Source organism: Lithobates pipiens, unplaced genomic scaffold (assembly GCF_037356315.1).
Source record: "Lithobates pipiens isolate NorthernLeopardFrog02 unplaced genomic scaffold, aLitPip1_a1.2 Scaffold_13, whole genome shotgun sequence".
Taxonomy (NCBI): domain Eukaryota; kingdom Metazoa; phylum Chordata; class Amphibia; order Anura; family Ranidae; genus Lithobates; species Lithobates pipiens.
The window spans coordinates 143947700-143968477 of NW_027507718.1; the positions used below are offsets into that span (position 1 = coordinate 143947700).

The following is a 20778-nucleotide window of genomic DNA, read 5'->3' on the forward strand; positions in this document are numbered from 1 at the left end:
TACACCCTCAGGGACCCTAAAGGGGCCGACCAGCTTTCTTCCCATGATTCCGGCCCAAAACATGACTCCACCACCGTCTTGCTGACGTCTAAGCCTTGTTGGAACAGGGTGGCTGTCCACCAACCATCCACTACTCCATCCATCTGGACCATCCAGGGTTGCATGGCACTCATCAGTGAACAGGGCTGTTTGAAAATTAGTCTTCATGTATTTTTCTGCCCAATGCAGCCGTTTCTACTTGTGAGCATTGGTTAGTGGTGGCCGAATGGAAGGTTTATGCACAGTTGCAAGATTCTGGAGAACTTTACACCTTGATGTCCGTCGGACTACAGAAGCTCCAGCATCTTCAAATATCTGTTTGCTGCTATGTAATGGTGTTTTAGCAGCTGCTCTCTTGATCCGATGCATGGATCTGGCAGAAATCTTCCTCAATGTGCCTTTATCTGCACAAAACCCATCTGTGCTCTGAATCAGCCACAAATATCTTAATAGTGCGGTGATCACACTTAAGTTTTCGTGAAATATCTAATGTTTTCATACCTCGTCCAAGGCATTAAACTATTTCAGTGGTCCCTGCAGTGGATTCGCCGCAAGATCACTTTTATTGGTGGCTTGAGAGGGCCCTCCTGCCTCGATCTGGTGCCTTCCGCCGCTTACCGGAGATGTTGACAGCGGCGGAGACAATCGCGTCCTCTCGTGGCTCAGTATGGAGACGAGGGCCCCACCCGTCACTATACAATTGCTGGGCGGAAGCAAAGTCAAAACGTCACTTCCACCCATAGCTCTTAAAGGGCCCATTTAAAATTTTGAATTTCCATTTTTTTAAATTTTGTTTGTCTAAATATGCGATCTGAGGACTTTTTGATCTCATATTCAAGAGGAATGTGAACGCATACGTGAGTAGTGCCCGCATATGAAAACTGTGTTCAAATCACATGTGAGATATCACCGCGATCGGTAGAGCAAGCGCAATAATTTTAGCCCTAGACCTCCTCTGTAACGCAAAACAAGCAAATTTTTTAAACGTCGCCTATGGAGATTTTTAAGGGTAAACATTTGTCGCCATTCCACGACCGGCCCCAATTTTGAAGCATGACATGTTGGGTATCGATTTACTCAGCATAACATTATCTTTTACAACATACAAAAAAAAATTTTACCTCACTTTTACTGAGGTCTTATTTTTTTTCACCTTTTTATTTTTACAGTTTAAAAAAATAAATAAAAAAATAAATAAAAAAACTCTTACATCAGGGGACAAAGAGCCGTAATACTACGTGGGTTATATCGGCTTATTAGGTGTTGGACACTGGCATGCCCCTTAAGGCGTGAACTTCCCCCATATAACCCCTCCCACTACTGGGAGTCCTCAGTTTTTTCGCGTGTCTTAGGTGTTGGGCATGTGTAAGGTTGTGGGTACTGAGCTCCACGGGCAGTAATCCTTTGATGCGAGCCAGCCACCCTGACCGGATCCATTCTGATGTCTTCGTAATGGACTAAATGAACCGTACCCGGGCCTCGTCATCCAAAGACACAAGGTTTTGCTTGTGAATGCTTTAAAGCTGGGCCATGGGATCCAGTACTTTTTGGTAGTGAGGCCAATAAAAGTTTACTGGCAGGGTCTTCTCACAGGTCCAGGATTCCGGGATTACCTAAGTGTACCCCTGTTCCTGAAGGTTTCCTTTCAAGGTCTCTGAGCCTACCGTGAAGGGAGAAGATTGTTTTTTTTAATCTCTGATAAAGCCCTACGGCGAGGAAAGGGAAGGAGAGATTCCTTGCAGAAAATCTCCCCTACATGTATTTATGTTGTCATGTCATGTCTGTGTCACCACTGGAGGCTGTAGTGAGCACTCACCATTCTGATGCTGGAAACAGCAGAAGCTTTCTCTCTCCTCTCAAGCCACCTCAGGCCCTCAGTTATGAAGGGGGGTCTGATCACTTCCTGGGCCCCCAGAGTGGCGGTTTTTGTTCCTTTGAATGCCAGCCCCCTGCCTCTTTTTTTTTCTTTTAAAAAAAGTTTTGTTTTTGGGGCAAATTGCGGCAGTTTTACCCCCCTCAGATTGAGCCATCGGGGAAGCTGTTATTGCAGTCGCTCAAGACGCTTCAGCCCCTCAGTATGTCACACGTGAAGTGTTGTACTCTATCATTGCTGGTTTCGAGAAAAAGCTTGATGAGATTTTATCCCTTCAGAGCGGGGTTAAAAGCAGTAGATCCCCTTCAAGTGCTCAGGATCCTCCTCTAGAGATTCAGGATGCTGGGGATCAGGCACATCTTCCTAGAGATATGGAAGATATTGGCTTATCCTCTTCTGAGGATCCCAACACGGAAGGAGTATCACCGCAAGAGAGCTTGCTTGTGCACGCTCTCACTGGGTTGGTTCGGTCAACCTTTTTGCTATCTGCAGTGCAGGCTTCTGATGATCCCATCTCTAAGTTAGTATCATTAAAACCTCCTTCGGCTGGAGATGCCTTTCCTATCCATGCGTGGCTAAGAAAGCTTATGTACGCAGAGTGGGAGCATCCGGATAAGCAGTTTTATCCTCCTAAGAGGTTTGCCAAACTGTATCCCGTGGAAGAGGAGTTCTATAAGAAATGGGGATTCCAGCGGTTGATGCTGCGATTACCTCTGTAAATAAGAATCTCACATGTCCGGTTGAAAATGCACTCATGTTGAAGGACTCAGCGGATAAGAAGCTGGAGCACCTTTCTAAGAACCAGATGGCTTTAGCAGGTTCAGCAGTGCAGCCAGTTCTGGCCGCAATGGGTGTATCCCAGGCCATTAAGGAGTAATTTGAGGAGATGCTTACATTTTTAACTGTTGAACAGGTTCAGCAGTAAGCTGATTTAGCAGACGCACTGTTTCACAGTAGATGCTATGAGAGATGCGTCCATTCAGATTTCACGTCTGATGTTGGGATGAGTGCATTCTCCCAGAGTTCTTTGGCTTAAGATTTGGTCAGCCAAAGCACCATATAAGAAGCTCCTAGCCAGTTTCCCTTTTCATGGTGAACGGCTATTCGGATTTCCAATTGCAAAAGCTCTCTGTTGCCTGTAAAGAAGAAATTTATACATTTCTCATTTAAGTGAGCCTCTTCTCCTGTATCAGGGACATCAGCCTCTAGGCAGTCCCGATGGCCTCAGCCGTCGGGTTCAAGGGGGAAACCCCAGGGACAGCACCAAGGTCAGAAAAGATATTGGGGAAAGAAGCCCACCAAGCAGAGTACTAAAGCCTCCTTATGAAAGGGCGCCCTCGCTCTGGTGGGGGGAAGGCTCCTGCAATTTTCAAAGATCTGGCAGGAGCAATGTCAGGACAAATGGGTGGCTTCTGAGGTGTCTCTAGGTTACAAACGAGAGTTCCGAGTTTTTCCATCTCCCTGGTTTCTAAGGTCAGGGGGTCCCAAGGACCCAGAAACGAAGGCTCTCCTTCTAGCACTGGACCATCTGCTAGCCAAGGCAGTCATATCAGAGGTTCCCTTAGAGCAGGGATATGTAATTAGCGGACCTCCAGCTGTTGCAAAACTACAAGTCCCATCATGCCTCTGCCTCTGGGTGTCATGTTTGTGGCTGTCAGAGTCTTGCTATGCCTCATGGGAGTTGTAGTTCTGCAACAGCTGGAGGTCCACTAATTGCATATCCCTGCCTTAGAGGAACAGGGCACAGGTTTTTATTCAAACCTCTTCACGGTCCTGAAATCAAACAGGGAAGTAAGACCTATTTTAGATCTAAATCACCACTTGTGCATCCGATCCTTTCCGCATGGAATCAATTTGGTCTGTAGTAGCCATCCTCCAAGTAGGAGAATTTTTGGCTTCAATCGATGTCAAGGATGCCTATCTTCATGTGCCAATATTTCCCACTCAGCAGAGGTTTCTACGCATCGAAGTAGAAAAACGTCACTTTCAGTTCGTGGCCCTGCCATTCGGTCTAGCCACAGCTCCTTGAGTATTCACAAAGATTCTGGCTTCTGCTTTAGCCAGGTTAAGGGCTCAGGGCATAATGGTCCTAAGCTATTTGGACGACCTACTCTTAGTAGATCAGTCGGTTTCCGGGATAGGCCGAGGTCTGGTGACAACGTTAAACTACCTAGAATCTCTAGGCTGGGTTCTCAACCTAGAAAAGTCGTCCTTGAGGCCATCAAGGAGAGTACATTACCTGGGACTAATAGATACCAGGCAGGGAAAGGTATTTCTACCTCCAAAGAGAATCAGTTCCATTGTAGAACTAATTCACCTCATCAAGGCAAAGAAAAAGCCTTCGATTTGGTTGTGCATGAGATTGGGGAAGATGGGGGCCTCCTTCAAGGCCATCCCTTATGCACAGTTTCATTCAAGATTGCTACAAAGTGCAATCCTGTCAGCCTGGAACAAAAAGGTTCAGGTCTTACACTTTCCGATTCAGCTTGCTCCTGAAGTACGTCAGAGCCTGAATTGGTGGCTGATATCCAGCAATCTTCAGAAGGGAAGGACATTTCTGCCTTCCACCTAGAAGGTAGTAACCACAGATGCCAGTCTTTCAGGCTGGGGAGCGGTCCTGGAAGAGGATTCTGTCCAGGGAAGGTGGTCCAGGTTGGAAAGGAACTTGCCTATCAATATTTTGGAAATGTGGGCAATCCATCTGGCTTTAAGAGCCTGAATGGCCAGACTGAAGGGCTGTCCTGTCAGGATTCAGTCCGACAATACCATGGCTGTGGCTTACATCAATCACCAGGGGGCACGAGGAGTTGTACAGCCCAGAGAGAGGGGAATCACATTTTGTCTAGGGCACAACACGGCTTTCCTTGCCTATCGGCAGTGTTCATTCCCGGGATAGAGAATTGACAGGCAGACTACTTGAGCCGCCAACAACTGCTTCCAGGAGAGTGGTCTCTTCTCCCTGACATCTTTCTTGCAATATGTCAGAGATGGGGTACTCCCGGACATGGACCTGTTCACATCCAGATTCAACAACAAATTCAACAACTTTGTGTCAAGGACAAGGGATCCGCTAGCTTGTGGAACAGGCGCATTAGTCTTCCCATTGGATCAGTTTTCTCTGATCTATGCATTTCCTCCAGATCTGCTAATTCCGCGTCTTCTTCGCAGGAACAGACAGGAACAAAGGGAGGTGATTCTCGTGGCCCAGAAGGCCTTGGTTCGCCATGATCATAAGGATGGCAGTAGGAGTTCCCTGGACTCATCACGGCCGGACCTTATTTTGCAGGGTCTGGTATTCCATCCTACCTTACAGACGCTAAATTTGACCGTCTGGCTATTGAGACCCACATCCTAAGGGGTCGTGGATTAATTTCTTCATGCATATCTACCTTGATTAATGCCAGGAAGCCAGCTTCCAGGATCATCTACTATAGAGTCTGGAAGGCATGTGTTGCCTGGTGTGGATCCAGGGCTTGGCAACCCAGGAAATATGTTATAGGTAGAATTCTTGAATTCCTACAGATGGGATTAGAGATGAATATGGCCTTGAATACCATCAAGGGCCAGATCTCGGCCTTGTCAGCGTTCTTTCAGTGGCCTTTAGCTTCTCACTCTTTAGTGCGTAGATTTGTGCAGGGGGTAACATGGATCAGTCCTTCAAGACACCCCTAAATCCTTGGGATTTGAACTTGGTCCTGTTAGCTTTACAAAAGCAGCCTTTTGAACCTTTACGGGAAATTCCTTTGGTTCTTTTGACCAGAAAGATAGTATTTCTGGTTGCCATTTCTTCTGCCAGAAGAGTTTCTGAACTAGCGGCTCTATCTTGTAATTAGCCATATCTGATTATGCATAAGGATAAGGTGGTTTTACACCCTTATCCTGAATTCCCGCCAAAGGTAGTGACAGGGTTTCACTTAAACCAAGATAAGATATTGTTCTTCCTTCGTTCTTCCCAGAGTCTCAATCTAAGGAAGAGAGGTTACATTCCCTTGATGTAGTAAGGGCGGTCAGAGTGTATTTAAAGGCGACCGGTCAGGTTCGTAAGACAGATATTTTGTTTATTCTGCCGGATGGTCCAAAGGCAGCATCTAGATCCACTATTGCCAAGTGGATTCATCAAGTCATTGTGCAGGCTTATGGTTTAAAGAGGAAGATTCCTCCTTTTCATATTAAGGCACACTATACTAGGGCGATTAGTACCTCCTGGGTTGTGCATCATCAGGCCTCTGCGGCTCAGATCTGTAAAGCCGCGACATGGTTTTCAGTTCATACATTTACTAGATTTTATCAAATCGATGTTAAGGGTCAGGAGGATTCTGCCTTTGGGCGCAGCGTACGACAGGCTGCAGTATAAGTCCCCAGACTTCATTTTTTGTTGTGTCGTCCCCCCCCCCCCCCCCCCTTCAGTTGCCATTGCTATGGGACATCCCACGTAGTAAGTACTACGGCTCGTGTCCCCGGATGTAAGAAAAGAAAATAGGATTTTTAAAACCACTTACCTGTAAAATCATTTTCTTTGATGTACAGAGAGGTCCCTCCTTCCTTCTACGCTTTGATTGCTTGGATACAAAACTGAGGACTCCCAGTAGTGGGAGGGGTTATATGGGAGAGGTTCATGCCTTAAGGGGCATGCCAGTGTCCAGCACCTGATAAACTGATATAATCCATTTAGTAAGTACTACGGCTCTGTGTCCCCTGTTGTACATCAAAGAAAAGGATTTTACAGGTAAGCTGTTTTAAACCTTGTAATAGAAAAAAACATGGCAGGTCCTCTTAAGTATGAGATCTGGGATCAGAAAGTCCACAGATCTCATATTTAGACTAAAATGCAATAAAAAAAATCATTAAAAAAAATTGGCCCTTTTAAGAGCTATGGACAGAAGTGGCGTTTTGACGACGCTTCCGCCCAGCAATTGGGTGGAAGCGACGTCTCCATACTGAGCTATCGAGAGGAGGCGATTGCCTTTGCCGCTGCCAACAGCTATAGTAAGCGGCGGAAGGCACCGGATCGCGGGGGGGCCCTCTCACGCCACCGATAAAAGTGATCTTGCGACGGGCGGTCCGTAAGTGGTTAATAATGTGGAACACCCTCCTTTAGTCATTTTTCCTTTAATTGCGCTCACCTGGCAATCTAATTATCACAGGTGTCCGGGATTGTTTTCAGTGATCAAAAGAGACACAATGCCATCCATGAGTTAAACTGAAAAACTAAATATTTAATCTTTGTGACACTGAAATAGAATTTTCATAATAATTTGGAACAGGGTTTATATAGTTTTCTCCATTTTGATTAAAAACATCTTTTAATAAGAATAAAATGCTACTGTATGCGAGGCATACAACATATCGCATATAAAACAGGGAAGGGGGCTGTGGTAATGTCACAGTATCCAGCAGTTTTCATACTGCTGCTGCATTACTGAGGCTGGATTTCAATTGCTGGATTGGCTGTGAGACACATTTGCATCTTTTGATTGCCCCAATGGGGACTGCTTGTATGACCTGTTAATTCAGGGGTTCACAGATTAAGGTAAGCAGCCTGCATCTACGGTGTTGGAAGCACAGATAAGAATGTACACTAAACTACGTTCCTTTTGAGCACTCTGATCACAATTAAGGAGTCTACCCTTGTCTGCTGGTGTCTGCCTTCATGTCAGCTCTGGCTTTCCAGTTTCAATATCTGGGACTCTCTATGCAATTTATAGCAGATAGCTATTATTCTTATGCATTTTTATTTTTTAATTAGTAATGCGCTGCACAATTTTTTTGTTTTCTGATTAAATAAATTATTTTTTTGTCTTTAACCACTTTCAGACCGGACCAATTTGCTGGTCAAAGACCAGACCACTTTTTGCGATTCGGCACTGCGTCGCTTTAACTGACAATTGCGCGGTCGTGCGACGTGGCTCCCAAACAAAATTGACGTCCTTTTTTTCCCACAAATAGAGCTTTCTTTTGGTGGTATTTGATCACCCCTGCGGTTTTTATTTTTTGCGCTATAAACAAAAATAGAGCGACAATTTAAAAAAAAACACATTATTTTTTACTTTTTGTTATAATAAATATCCCCCAAAAATATATAAAAAAAAAAAAAAATTTTCCCTCAGTTTAGGCCGATACGTATTCTTCTACATATTTTTGGTAAAAAAAATCGCAATAAGCGATTATTGATTGGTTTGCGCAAAAGTTATAGCGTTTACAAAATAGGGATAGTTTTATAGTATTTTTATTAATAATTTTTTTTTTTTGTTTACTAGTAATGGCGGTGATCAGCGATTTTTATTGTGGCTGCGACATGGTGGGGGACCCATCGGACATTTTTGACACATTTTTGGGACCATTGTCATTTATACAGTAATCACTGCTATATAAATGCAGTGATTCCTGTGTAAATGACACTGGCAGTGAAGGGGTTAACCAGTGGGTGGCAGTTTAGGGGTTAAGTGTTCCTAGGGGTGTGTTACTAACTGTGGGGGGGTTGGGCTTTCATTTAGTGAACACTGATCTCTGCTCCAATCACATGGAGCAGAGATCAGCGTCACTAGTTGCTAGGCAGAATGGAGAAATGCTGTTTACTCGGCATTTCCTCCATTCGGCCGCTCCGTGAGACGATCACGGGGATGCCTGCGGCGATCGAGTCCGCGGGTCCCGCGACCGGACTCACTGGGGTCCCGACCAGCGCGGGAGCACGCCGCTGGCGGCGCGCTCCCGATGGCAGGGCGGCATTGAATATTGGACGTACCTGTACGCCAATATGCCTGCCCGTGCCATTCTGTCGACGTACATAGTCGTGCGCTGGTCGGGAAGTGGTTAACCACTTAAGCCCCAGACCATTTTGCAGCTAAAGGACCAGGCCCCTTTTTGCGATTCAGCACTGCGTCGCTTTAACTGACAATTGCGTGGTCATGCGACGTGGCTTCCAAACAAAATTGGCGTCCTTTTTTTTTCCCCCCATAAATAGAGCTTTCTTTTGGTGGTATTTGATTACCTCTGCATTTTTTTTTTTTTTTTTTTTTCGCTATAAACAAAAGTAGAGAGATAATTTTGAAAAAAATGCAATATTTTTTACTTTTTGCTATAATAACTATCCCCAAAAAATATATAAAAAAAGTTTTTTTCCTCCAGTTTAGGCCAATACGTTTTCTTCTACATATTTTTGGTAACAAAAATCGCAATAAGTGTTTGATTGGTTTTGCGCAACAGTTATAGTGTCTACAAAATAGGGGATAGATTTATGGCATTTTTATTAAAATATATCATATCATTTTTTTACTAGTAATGGCGGCGATCAGCAATTTTTATTGTGACTGCGACATTATGGCGGACACAGACAATTTTGACAATATTTGGAACTATTGGCATTAATACAGCGATCAGTGCGATTTAAAAATGCATTGATTACTGTAAAAATGTCACTGGTAGGGGTTAACCACTAGGGGGCAGTGTAGGGGTTAAGTGTGACTTAATGTATTTTTTTTTTTCTTACTGTAGGGGGGCATGGCTTGGCGTGTGACATCACTGATAGTCTTTCCCTATGACAGGGAACAGACAATCAGTGACAGCCTCACTAGGAAACACGGGGAGAGGTTTGTTTACACTTAACTCCCCCCGTTCTTCAGCTCTGTGACCCAATCGCGGCGATCTGGTCCTACGGTCACGGAGCTCAGGACCGGGTCGCGAGTGCGCCGTGCCATTCTACCGACGTATATCAGCGTGAGGCGGTCATTAAATGGTTAAATAACAAGCATATCGTACTTGCCTCCACTGTGTAGCTTGTTTTGCACCGAGTGGCCCCGATCCTGGTCTTCTGGGGTCCCTCGGCGCCTCTCTCCCCCCCCCCCGCTTCAGAGAAGCACTGTCCCAGGGGAGGGGGGGTTACTTTGTGGGCGCGCTCCCAAGTCCAGTGTTCAGCTGCTTAGGTTAGGTTTCATTGTGGTTTTGCGCTGACTGAATCCATTTGTTTACATTCCTGGATGAGCAGAGTGGATCTGCCTTGTAAATAATATGGTAGCGGAGGAGTGGATGGCGACATGTAAGAGCCGTTTTTTACAGCGTCTGGGTCACTTGGATACACTATCTATTAATGTCCCTGGGCCTACTCCACCTCTGATGTAATTGAAGTTCTAATTCCCCCTGGTCCTTCTCATTGTGTTTAAGGGCCTCTAGACACCTCTACTATTGTTGCTTTTATGTCAGTATATGTCAGTTTAATGCCTGGAAGTAGCCACTGCATGTGTTTTCTGTTAATGTGTTACTCTGGTTTATTTTGTAACTGTTTTGAGTAGATGTGCTCTGATCTATGGACCTTTTTAGTATATAGTTTACATTCTCTTACATTGGAGTGCTATTTTTGTTGCCCTCAAATTTACACTTGATATTTGCAAGTATTCTACAAAGGGTGTTTTTGCCTTAAAAAGCTTTTTTAGTTTTGTTCTCTTCAGCTCCAATCGTTTTTGTAGCTTAAGGATGAAAGTGCTGATAAGTCCCAGTTGGAGAAAATTTCCTTTCAATTCATATTGTGTCTGAACAAAAACTGTGAAATGCATATAAAGAACTGGCTTTTGATGAAAGCGTCTAACCCATTCGTGCTACATCCAAAACTAAAAACATTTTGCTGACCTCAAGGCTACACTTGCTGGACCTTACTAAAAACCGTATGTGCTCTGTTACCCAGAAGAAGTTTGAACACGGCAATAAAGTGGATCGCCTACTCTCCTATCTAACCAGATCACCCCTATATCAATTCCTAGGACCCTGACCTCCCAGGTTGAGATTAGTGATGCCCCTTTAGGATATAACGGAAGCCTTCTTATCTTTCTACTGCAACCTTTATACTACTAGGGCCCACTACTTTAAGACCCAACTTGAATATTTAACCCAAACAGCACTTACCCAATTGTCAGACTAAGCCCATGATGATCTAGACCAGGCATGTCCAAAGTCCGGCCCGCAGGCCAATCTCTGCCCGCGTTCTGGTTTCAGACAGCCCTTCTGGTCATTTTGACATGTATATCTTTTGTGGCCCCCGACGAATCCCTGAGCGCCTGAGGCCACAAAAGATGTACATGCTGGCTGCCTTGGGTGGGGGGTGGGGATGAGTGCCGTACAGGAGTATTTCCTGTTTATAGGGCGACCTTTGTAAATGTTAGTCCCATCTCCAGTATATTATTGCAGCCATTTGCTAAAATCATTTAAGTTCATTTTTTCCTCATTAATGTACACACAGCACCCCATATTGACAGAAAAACACAGAATTGTTGACATTTTTGCAGATTTATTAAGTATTCAGACCATTTGCTCAGTATTTAGTAGAAGCAGCCTTTTGATCTAATACAGCCATGAGTCTTTTTGGGAAAAGATGCAACAAGTTTTTCACACCTGGATTTGGGGATCCTCTGCCATTCCTCCTTGCAGATCCTCTCCAGTTCTGTCAGGTTGGATGGTAAATGTTGGTGAACAGACATCTTTTTCTCCAGAGATGCTCACTTGGGTTTAAGTCAGGGCTCTGGCTGGGCCATTCAAGAACAGTCATGGAGTTGTTGTGAAGCCACTCTTTTGTTATTTTAGCTGTGTGCTTAGGGTCATTCTCTTATTGGAAGGTAAACCTTCAGCCCAGTCTGAAGTCCTGAGCACTTTGGAGAAGGTTTTCGTCCAGGATATGCCTGTACTTGGCTGCATTCATCTTTCCCATGATTGCAACCAGTCCTCCTGTCCCTGCAGCTGAAAAACACCCCCACAGCATGATGCCACCACCATGCTTCACTGTTGGGACTGTATTGGACAGGTGATGATCAGTGCCTGGTTTTCTCCAAACATACCGCTTAGAATTGAGGCCAAAAAGTTCTTATTTCTCACCATCTTGGAGTCCTTCAGGTGTTTTTTTGTTTTGTTTTTTTTTTTTTTTTTTTAGCAAACTCCATGCGGGCTTTCATGTGTCTTGCACTGAGGAGAGGCTTCCGTCGGGCCACTCTACCATAAAACCCCGACTGGTGGAGGGCTGCAGTGATGGTTGACTTTCTACAACGTTCTCCCATCTCCCGACTGCATCTCTGGAGCTCAGCCACAGTGATCTTTGGGTTCTTCTTTACCTCTCTCACCAAAGCTCTTTTCCCCCCGATAGCTCAGTTTGGCCAGATGGCCAGCTCTAGGAAGGGTTCTGGTCGTCCCAAACGTCTTCCATTTAAGGATTATTGAGGCCACTGTGCTCTTAGGAACCGTAAGTGCAGCAGAATTTTTTTTGTAACCTTGGCCAGATCTGTGCCTTGCCACAATTCTGTCTCTGAGCTCTTCAGCCAGTTCCTTTGACCTCATGGTTCTCATTTGCTCTGACATGCACTGTGAGCTGTAAGGTCTTATATAGACAAGTGTGTGGCTTTCCTAATCAAGTCCAATCAGTATAATCAAACACAGCTGGACTCAAATGAAGGCATAGAACCATCTCAAGGATGAGCAGAAGAAATGGACAGCACCTGAGTTAAATATGAGTGTCAACTGCAAAGGGTATGAATACTTAGGACCATGTGATATTTCAGTTTTTTTTTTTTTTTTTATTAAATCTGCAAAAATGTCAACAATTCTGTGTTTTTCTGTCAATATGGGGTGCTGTGTGTACATTAATGAGGAAAAAAAATGAACTTAAATTATTTTAGCAAATGGCTCCAATATAACAAAGAGGGAAAAATTTAAGTGGGTCTGAATACTTTCCGTCCCCACTGTATACATATCACCCTTTCCCGGTTCTAAACGGTGGTAGCGAAGCTTTCAACAGACTCCTGGCTGGCCTCTCCCAATAGTCCACTGTGGTTTAACCCTAATCCTAAGGCCTTATATTTCCTGCCTGACCCTACAAGATGGACGTCCAGGGGAATTAAGTACTTATGCCACATATACACCCCTCAGGGTTTCAAATCATTCTCTCAGATGCATTTAGACTTTGACCTACCACATACCAATCTATTTTAGTTTGGCTCCCTAGATAATCCTATTAGGACTCTGACCTGGAAAAACGCCTGAGATCCCCGACCAGACAAAACTCATCTCCACCTATTACTCGGCCCTCGTGACAGACATCAACCCTAGATTTCAGACCGCACAAGAGAAATGGGACTCCCTAGTTATCCCTACTACACAAGAAGACTGGTCAGAATTCTATGACAGATTTAAGACCTCTGTTATCGCCCCCAGGGACAAGGTAATCCAAATCAAAATCTTTCACCATTCGCACCTCACCCCGGCTAGATTGCACAAAATGGGAACTTCTTTCATTCATCGACTGACACAACAGCGCCTCCTTAAGCTTGACCATTGGGTTAGATCCCCTCTGCAGGAGTAGGACTAGGCAGAACAAAAAACACCTGGCTACGCCCATGGGCTGTCCTCTAGACAGAAAAAACTGAATACCTATAGTTATATACTGACTGTCAGGAGTAAGGACCTAGCTCCTTGCTGGGATCTTTTGGTCCTAGCAAATTTTACTTTGTCTTTTTTTTTTTTCCATGCATTTTCTCCAGTCCAGCCAGCGAGCTTGTGCCAACCTCTGCCACATGCTAGGTCGGCCACAACCTAGCCTCAATGGACGGAGGCTGGTCCACGAGTTAAACGCCTCACAGAGTCGCATACGAAAGGGCTCTGGTCCGAGTCACAGCGTTCTCTTGGCTGCCAGCCCCCACTTTGGTGGCGAGGAGTTCTGTCTGGAGGGTCATTTGCACCATGGATCGGTAAGTACAGTTCCCCCTTTCCCCCTTTGTACGGTTTGGGGTGGACGCGGCCTTCAGGATCCCTCCTCCCATCCTAAAGTCCCCTGGTTAAACTGGGCTTCCCCCTCCCCCCACAGATTGGTGGGAGTCATAGGGAAGGCAGCAGAGATGCCTGGGGGTCTCCCCTACCATTTCCCTTCTGGTTGGTGTGTGTCCTGCCCTGGTGGTATGGGGGGGTTCCAGTGCAGAGGTTGCAGCAGAGACCCCTAGTTACATGCCCTGCTGAGTGTGCAGTTTGGGGGTCCCAGTGCAGAGGGCACAGCTGTGTCCCCTTAAATGTTCACCCTGCCTGGTGGTACAGTACCTTTTTGGAAGGGGGTCCCCTTGCAGAGGGTGCAGCAATATGGAAGGCACAGAGAGGCTCCTGGCAGCATGCTTCAGCATGTCAAATGGCTGGCAGACATTTTTGGGTGGTCTGATGACATCACGTCTTGGTCTGGCTGGTCTCGAGCTGGCAGCCATGTTTGTGTAGCCGATGATGTAATGGCGAACATTTTTTGTTAGTCTAGTGACAGCCAGAATCTTGTGGAGATGCCAGAGCTCCTCCTCTTCCTCCCGTATGCTTCTCTTCCTGTGCTGGTATATATAGGCCGGGTCCGAATTGCGGTTCTCCTCCATTTGGTAGCGTGCGTCTTTGGGGGTCCTTGTGTATCTCCCTCTCTGCTGATAGGTACCCTGGTTATTGGGGTGTCCCTTAGTGGTACCAAAGTTCCTTTGTAGTATAGGGTCTTCTTCCTTATGGAGCCCCAGGGTCACATCTAAACCACTGATCCCCTCATGGAGGTGGCAGGTCCCTCGGAACCCCAGCTTCCCATGGTTGCGCTGACGGCGGCCCTTGAGTCATTGTATCCTGGGTGGAAGTAGCATGTGGGCAAATACCTGGAAGAAAGCATCCCCCGCCTTCCCCTGCACAGTCTCATCTGATTCTGAGCCTAATGCCACCGGGGACATGGCCCATCCAGGAGGGTTTAATATCTCGCCCCTGACCCGTCCGATAGAGAGGATGAGTCCTCTGCAGTCTCAGCAGCGAGTGAAAAAGCACTGGAGGACGCACTTGTTACTGCGGTGTAGGAGACTCTAAAGATGGCTGACAGGCAGACGTGGCTGTGTCCTTTGGTACGCATAAGTCGCCTCGCACACCAAGGTTTCCTTATCTGCCTTATTTTTTTATAGGTTTACCTATAAGGAATGGGAACAACCAAAATCAACCTGTGTGGTCCCCAAATGTTTCTCAGTATGCTACCCCTTTGAAGAATCACTTTTAAAAAAAGTGGCCTACCCACCAGTGGTGGACCCTCCTGTTTCCAGGTTGAATAGAGCAACCATGATCCCAGTAGAGGAATCCATATCCTATAAGGACCTGGCTGACATGCTGCGTGCCACAGCCTCCACTTTCCTGTTTACTATGGCTGGGTCGGCATTGCGTCCAGTCTTGGCCTCGGCCCTGGTGTCGCAGATGCTAACTGAATGGGCCAAGCTTTTGGGCCAGGGTCTAGGTAGTGAGCAGGTTCCTGCTGCTTATGTTGATTTAGCAGACCAGTTGGTCCATGGGCTACAGTATATTTGTGATTCAGCTCCAGTGCTGTCCAAGCTCTCTATTTTAGTGGTGGTGATTAGATGTGTGCTGTGGCTTAAGAACTGGTCGGCAGACCAAGCCTCTAAAAAAGCTCTCACTGATCTGCCCTTTCAAGGTGAGTGCCTGTTTCGGGCTACCCTGGATGATGTCATTAAGGCTGTCACGGGGGAAAGAGTACCTTGCTGCCTAATTTTCAGAAAGGGAAGGAGCCTCGTCCCAGACGGGGGGCCTTCCTTCTCAGCCCATAAGAAATTCTTCCGGGCTCCTGGGACGGTAAATAAAGGAAACAGATCTCAAGTCTTCCCCGGGAAGTTCCAAGCAATCTTGGTCTTGTAAGCCTAGAGCAGGCTTCTCCAGATCCACTGATTAGACTCCTTCAGCATGAAGGTCTGCCCTCACCCATTGCTGGGGTGGGGGGACATCTTCGCTGGTTTCCAGATTCGTCGACCGCCTTTGTGTGTGTCTGGGCGGTCCACAAATTGACCCTTTTGGGGGTACCAAAGAAAGGGGACAGAATTTGTCCACTTTGAAGGGGCCCTATGTCTCCTTGTATGGATATAATTCCTGTAAATGTTCAAGTGATGTCCAAACTACTCAAGGTCCCCTCTAGCCCTGTCCAGGAAATTGGGCTACCTGGGTCTGACTCTGGAGTGAATGCTGACCAGGTTAGTAGTTGTTCTTCTCAAACATCGGCAGCACCTTCAGCAGGTTCAGTTCAACAGGGAGTAATTGAGGCTCGTGGCAACCTCGCAAGTTCCTGTGGTAGACGCTGCAGTCATCCTAGTGTCACTGCGAGGCCAACGCCTTCCTCTTCTGCAGTGTCTGTGAAGGACCAAGGGCAAAAGTCTTCCGGTGGCCGTAAACATCCCTTGGAAGCTACCTCTAAAAGAGGACCAGCTATACCGAGGGCTGAGCTTTCATCCTGCTTTACAGTAACTGGTTTTAATGGCCTAGCCATTGAAAGCCAGGTACTGAGAGATAGAGGTCTGTCGGGATCAGTGATTCCTACTATGGGGAAGGCAAGGAAGTTGACTTGTAGTAAGATATACCATCGTATGTGGAAGGTGTATGTTACTTGGTGTGAGTCAATAGGTGTTCATCCTCGATCCTTTTCTGTGGCTCGGATCTTCGCTTTTCTTTAATAAGGCGTTACGCAGAATTTGGCTTTGAGCAGCATCAAGGGCCAGGTGTCTGCCTTAGCAGTCTTCATTCAGTGACCTCTAGCCACTCACTCTTTTTAGTTCGTACCTTCATTCAAGGAATCCGGCATTTGGCTCTGCCCGTATGGTCTCTTTTGCTGCCATGGGATTTAAACTGGGTGCTAACGGTTCTCCAGAAACCTCCATTCAAGAATATTCGTGAGATTCCCTTACCTACGTTGTCCCAGAAGGTGGCATTCCTGGTGCATACCTTCACTAAATTCTAATAAAAAGTAGATATTTTGGCATATGCGGATGCTTTTTGGCTGCAAGGTTTTGCAGGCTGCTGTTTAAGAGGGGAGTTCCCTCTTCAGTGGTGGTTTTTTTCTTGAAACATTTTTTATTTCAGATGGGGCTCTTGTGGTTAGCCTTGGGTTATTTTGCCCACCCCTCATTTTCTTTGGCACTCCTTTAGGAAGTCCCAGTGGTCAAGATTAAGGAGGTGCTGTGTCCGTCGAACGAAAGAGAAAATGAGATTTTTGTACTCACCGTAAAATCCATTTCTCTGAGTTTGTCAGACACAACACCCACCCCTCTGTGGAGTTTTTGATACTTCTATTACTGCTTGCTACTAAACTGAATACCTAGAGCAGGGAGGGGGTTATATACTGACTGAGGACAGCCCATCGACGTAGCCAGGTGTTTTTTGTTCTGCCTAGTCCTACTCCTGCAGAGGCAATATGTCCGTTGTACTCACTGTAAAATCAATTTTTCTGAGTCAAACAATCCCATTACCCCCTCTCTATGCTTCCGAGGATTTGGCCAAATTTGATTTTATCCACTGCTTCTGGACCTGTCCCATAGTACAGGATTTCAGGGTGAACGCTCCTTCATCTCTTCAGCATTGGGTCTCCAAATATATTCAACCCCAAAAATTGTCGTCTGGGCTTCTTTGGTGACCTCACTATTCTCTCTCAGGCCCAGAGACTGCTTTGTATTCTCTATTTTTATGCAAGAAAGTCCCTTCTACTGACATGGAAGGGATCAGCGACCTCTGACTCGGAATCTTTGGTTGAAACTGGTTAATGAGTCCCTGCCTCTATACAAGCTTACCTTTGATATTTGAAAGAGGAATAAAACATTCCACAAAATATGGGGCAGGTGGCTAGCTAGTCCTCTGACCCTCTCCCCTGTACTGCTATAAATGAAGACTTGTAAATTTTGTATTGTACTACTACCCTGAACTCTGCTGAGTTTATGATGTTTGGAACTATAGTACCTACCTCCCATGATTGATACCAATATCAGACATACTTTGCACTGCCTAGTATAATGTCTATATGATGCACAATTTCCTCTCCGTTATAAGCCAGAATAGGCTTATTCATTATTCTATCTGTGAGTTTTTTTTATGTATGTTTTTAAAAAATGCAATAAAAAAATTAAATAAATTGCTGTCATTTGACTATAACAGGGGTAGTGCATAGTATACACTATATTGTCAAAATTAGTGGGATGTCTGCCTTTACACGCACTTGAACTTTGATGAACTTCTGGGAAGGCTGTCCACAAGGTTTAGGAGTGTGTTGTGCTTCTGGAAGAATTGTAAATTTGTGAGGTCAGGTGCTGATGTTGGACGAGGAGGTCTGGCTCACAGTCTCCAGCTCTAATTCATCCCAAAGGTGTTCTATCAGGTTGAGGTCAGGACTCTGTGCAGGCCAGTCAAGTTCCTTCACTCCAAACTTGCTCATCCATATCTTTATGGACCTTGCTTTGTGTACTGGTGCAAATCATTTGGTGGAGGGGGATTATAGTGTGGGGTTGTTTTTCAGGGGTTGGGCTTAGCCCCTTATTTTCAGTGAAGGAAACTTAAATGTCAGTATACCAACATATTTTGGATGATTTCATGCTCCCAACTTTGTGGGAACAGTTTGGGGATGGTCCTTTCTTGTTCCAATATGGCTGCACACCAATGCACAAAACAAGGTCCATAAAGACATGGATGAGTGGGTTTGGGATAGAGGAACTTGACTGGCCTGCACAGAGTCCTGAACCCAACCCAATAAAACACCTTTGGGATGAATTTGAGATTGCGAGCCAGGCCACATTTCCATAGCCACACTTCTAAACTTTGTGGACGGCCTTCCTAGAGGAGTTGAAGCTTTTATAGCTGCAAAGGTTGGGCCAATTCAATATTGAAACCTACATACGAAGACTAGGATGCTATCAAAATTCACGCTGGACTTGTGTCTTTTTTTTCAACCTGACTAACTATGTAAAGGCAGGTAGGCGCCTAATACTTTTGACAATATAGTGTGTTTAGTACAACTATTACTCCTTTGTGCATTTTTATAGATGTAATACATCATAAAGCTTGTGTGATAGCATTTGCAAATTTGAGTTGGGCATTAAAATAACATTCAAGTGAACTGAATTCTCCACTGATAACTATTCTGTAACAGTAGCGGTAAGTTAAGATTTCCATGTCTTTATCACAGTGCTGTGATCTTCTTTAAAATATAAGATTCTCTTTATTTCCCATTTATCTGTTGTCTTTTCTAGGAGCTAAAAGGTCAGTCAGACGTGACCCTGAGAATTGTGCACTGTCCACCAGTTGTCACTGCCATTATACATAGGCCAAATGCGTCCTACCAACTGGGCTTCTGTGTGGAAGATGGAGTGGTAACTGTGATGTAGCTCTTTACTTTATGTACATCTGTGGAATTCCTGTCCCTATATATTTACAATGTTTTTCTATATAGATTTGCAGCCTAGTCCGTGGAGGAATTGCTGAAAAAGGAGGAATCCGAGTTGGACATCGAATCATTGAAATAAATGGACAAAGCGTGGTGGCCACATCACATGACAGAATTATCCAGACCCTGCTGGATGCCACAGGGGAGGTAATATTTAGATAGATGATTGTATCTAGGGTTCTATTAATTTACCTGTATTATAATTTCAGCCGCTGTGATGTACCTGCACATCAAGAGGTTGAAGGGGTTAAACGGAGATGATGCCTGCAGCTACAAGCATCATCAAATTTCAACCTTTATACATATTCTTCATAAAAATGTCAAGATACCTCTTGCACACATTACATGACTAGAAGTGGTAAAAATCTTTGACCATAGGTGTCTTTCAACAGGTCCACATCAAAACCATGCCAGCTTCTACATACAGACTGCTGACCGGTCAGGAGACCCCAACTTATCTCTGAAGAATAGCTGAAGAACAACCTACAAACAGGCCTGATGGTCAAGATCCAGCAATTAATGTTCTTCCCTTGTCTGTGATGTAAAACAGGGATTGATTTATTTAAGTTTGAGGCTTGGCTGCAGTTTAAAGTAAAATTGTAGTTTTGCTGAAAAATATCCCTTCTATGTCAGTAAATACAATGCAATGAATTAAGCAATCTTTATTGTAAACCTTTGCGGATATATGTTTTGTAAATGTTAAGCCTGTTATATTGTTTATGATAATAAAAAGAAAAATGCACAACCACCATACCTGGAATGTACAAGTAATTCTACAAAGCTGTAATCTAATTGAATAACTTTAACCACTTGGGTACCGCGCTATTGCCGAATGACGGCATTAGCGCGGACCTAGATTTCCAGGACTACGTCTATTGACGTCGTCCTGGTTACGAGCGGCCTGCGCGCCCCCTGAGGGGCGCGCGCGGCGCGCTCTGTGATCGGCGAGTCCGTGAGACTCGCCTGATCACCGATCCGTGTAAGGGGTCGATCCCGACCCCTTATCACGTGATCAGCTGTCAGCCAATGACAGCTGATCATGTGATAGAACGGAGCCGGTAATCGGCTATTATTCCTCCTCGCGCTGACAGCGCGAGGAGAAAAAAAAAAAGCCGATCACCGGCGGCCGTGATCGGGACATCAGTCCCGATCACGGCCAGCAATGAAAGGCACCACATGCCACCTGCCAGTGCCCACCTGCCTCCCGCAGTGCCATCCTGAAATATAACAAAGTAAAAGTAAGTGCCCCCCGTCTGTGCCCATAATGCCCACAGTGCCACCCCACAGTGCCACCCACAGTGCCACCCCACAGTGCCACCCACAGTGCCACCCAATCTGCCTCAAAGGTGCGGCACCCCAGTGCCGCCCAGCAGTGCCGCCCATCAGTGCCCAGCAGTGCCACCTATCAGAGCCACCTATCAGTGCCACCTATCAGTGCCCATCAGTCCCATCTATCTGTGGTACCTATCAGTGCCCATCCGTGCCACCCATCCGTGCCACCCATCCGTGCCATCTTATCTGTGCCCATCTTTGCCCATCAGTGCCGCCTTATCTGTGCCCATCGGTGCCGCCTTATCTGTGCCTATTAGTGCCGCCTTAACTATGCCTATCAGTGCCCACAAGTGCAGCCTATCAGTGC

General features: G+C 45.6%; 1 protein-coding gene across 5 annotated transcripts in view; it reads left to right on the forward strand.

Annotated features, from left to right (window-relative positions):
- Positions 1 to 19888, forward strand: part of APBA3 (amyloid beta precursor protein binding family A member 3) — a 245134-nt gene extending 225246 nt beyond the window's left edge. For all 5 annotated transcript variants that reach the window (XM_077475672.1, XM_077475668.1, XM_077475669.1 and 2 more), the window contains 3 exons: positions 18946 to 19065; positions 19146 to 19286; positions 19532 to 19888. In XM_077475672.1, coding sequence (XP_077331798.1) covers positions 18946 to 19065; positions 19146 to 19286; positions 19532 to 19603 — 333 coding nt within the window. In that variant the 3' untranslated portion in view covers positions 19604 to 19888. The remainder of the gene's footprint in view (positions 1 to 18945; positions 19066 to 19145; positions 19287 to 19531) is intronic.
- The last annotated feature ends 890 nt before the right edge of the window (positions 19889 to 20778 follow it).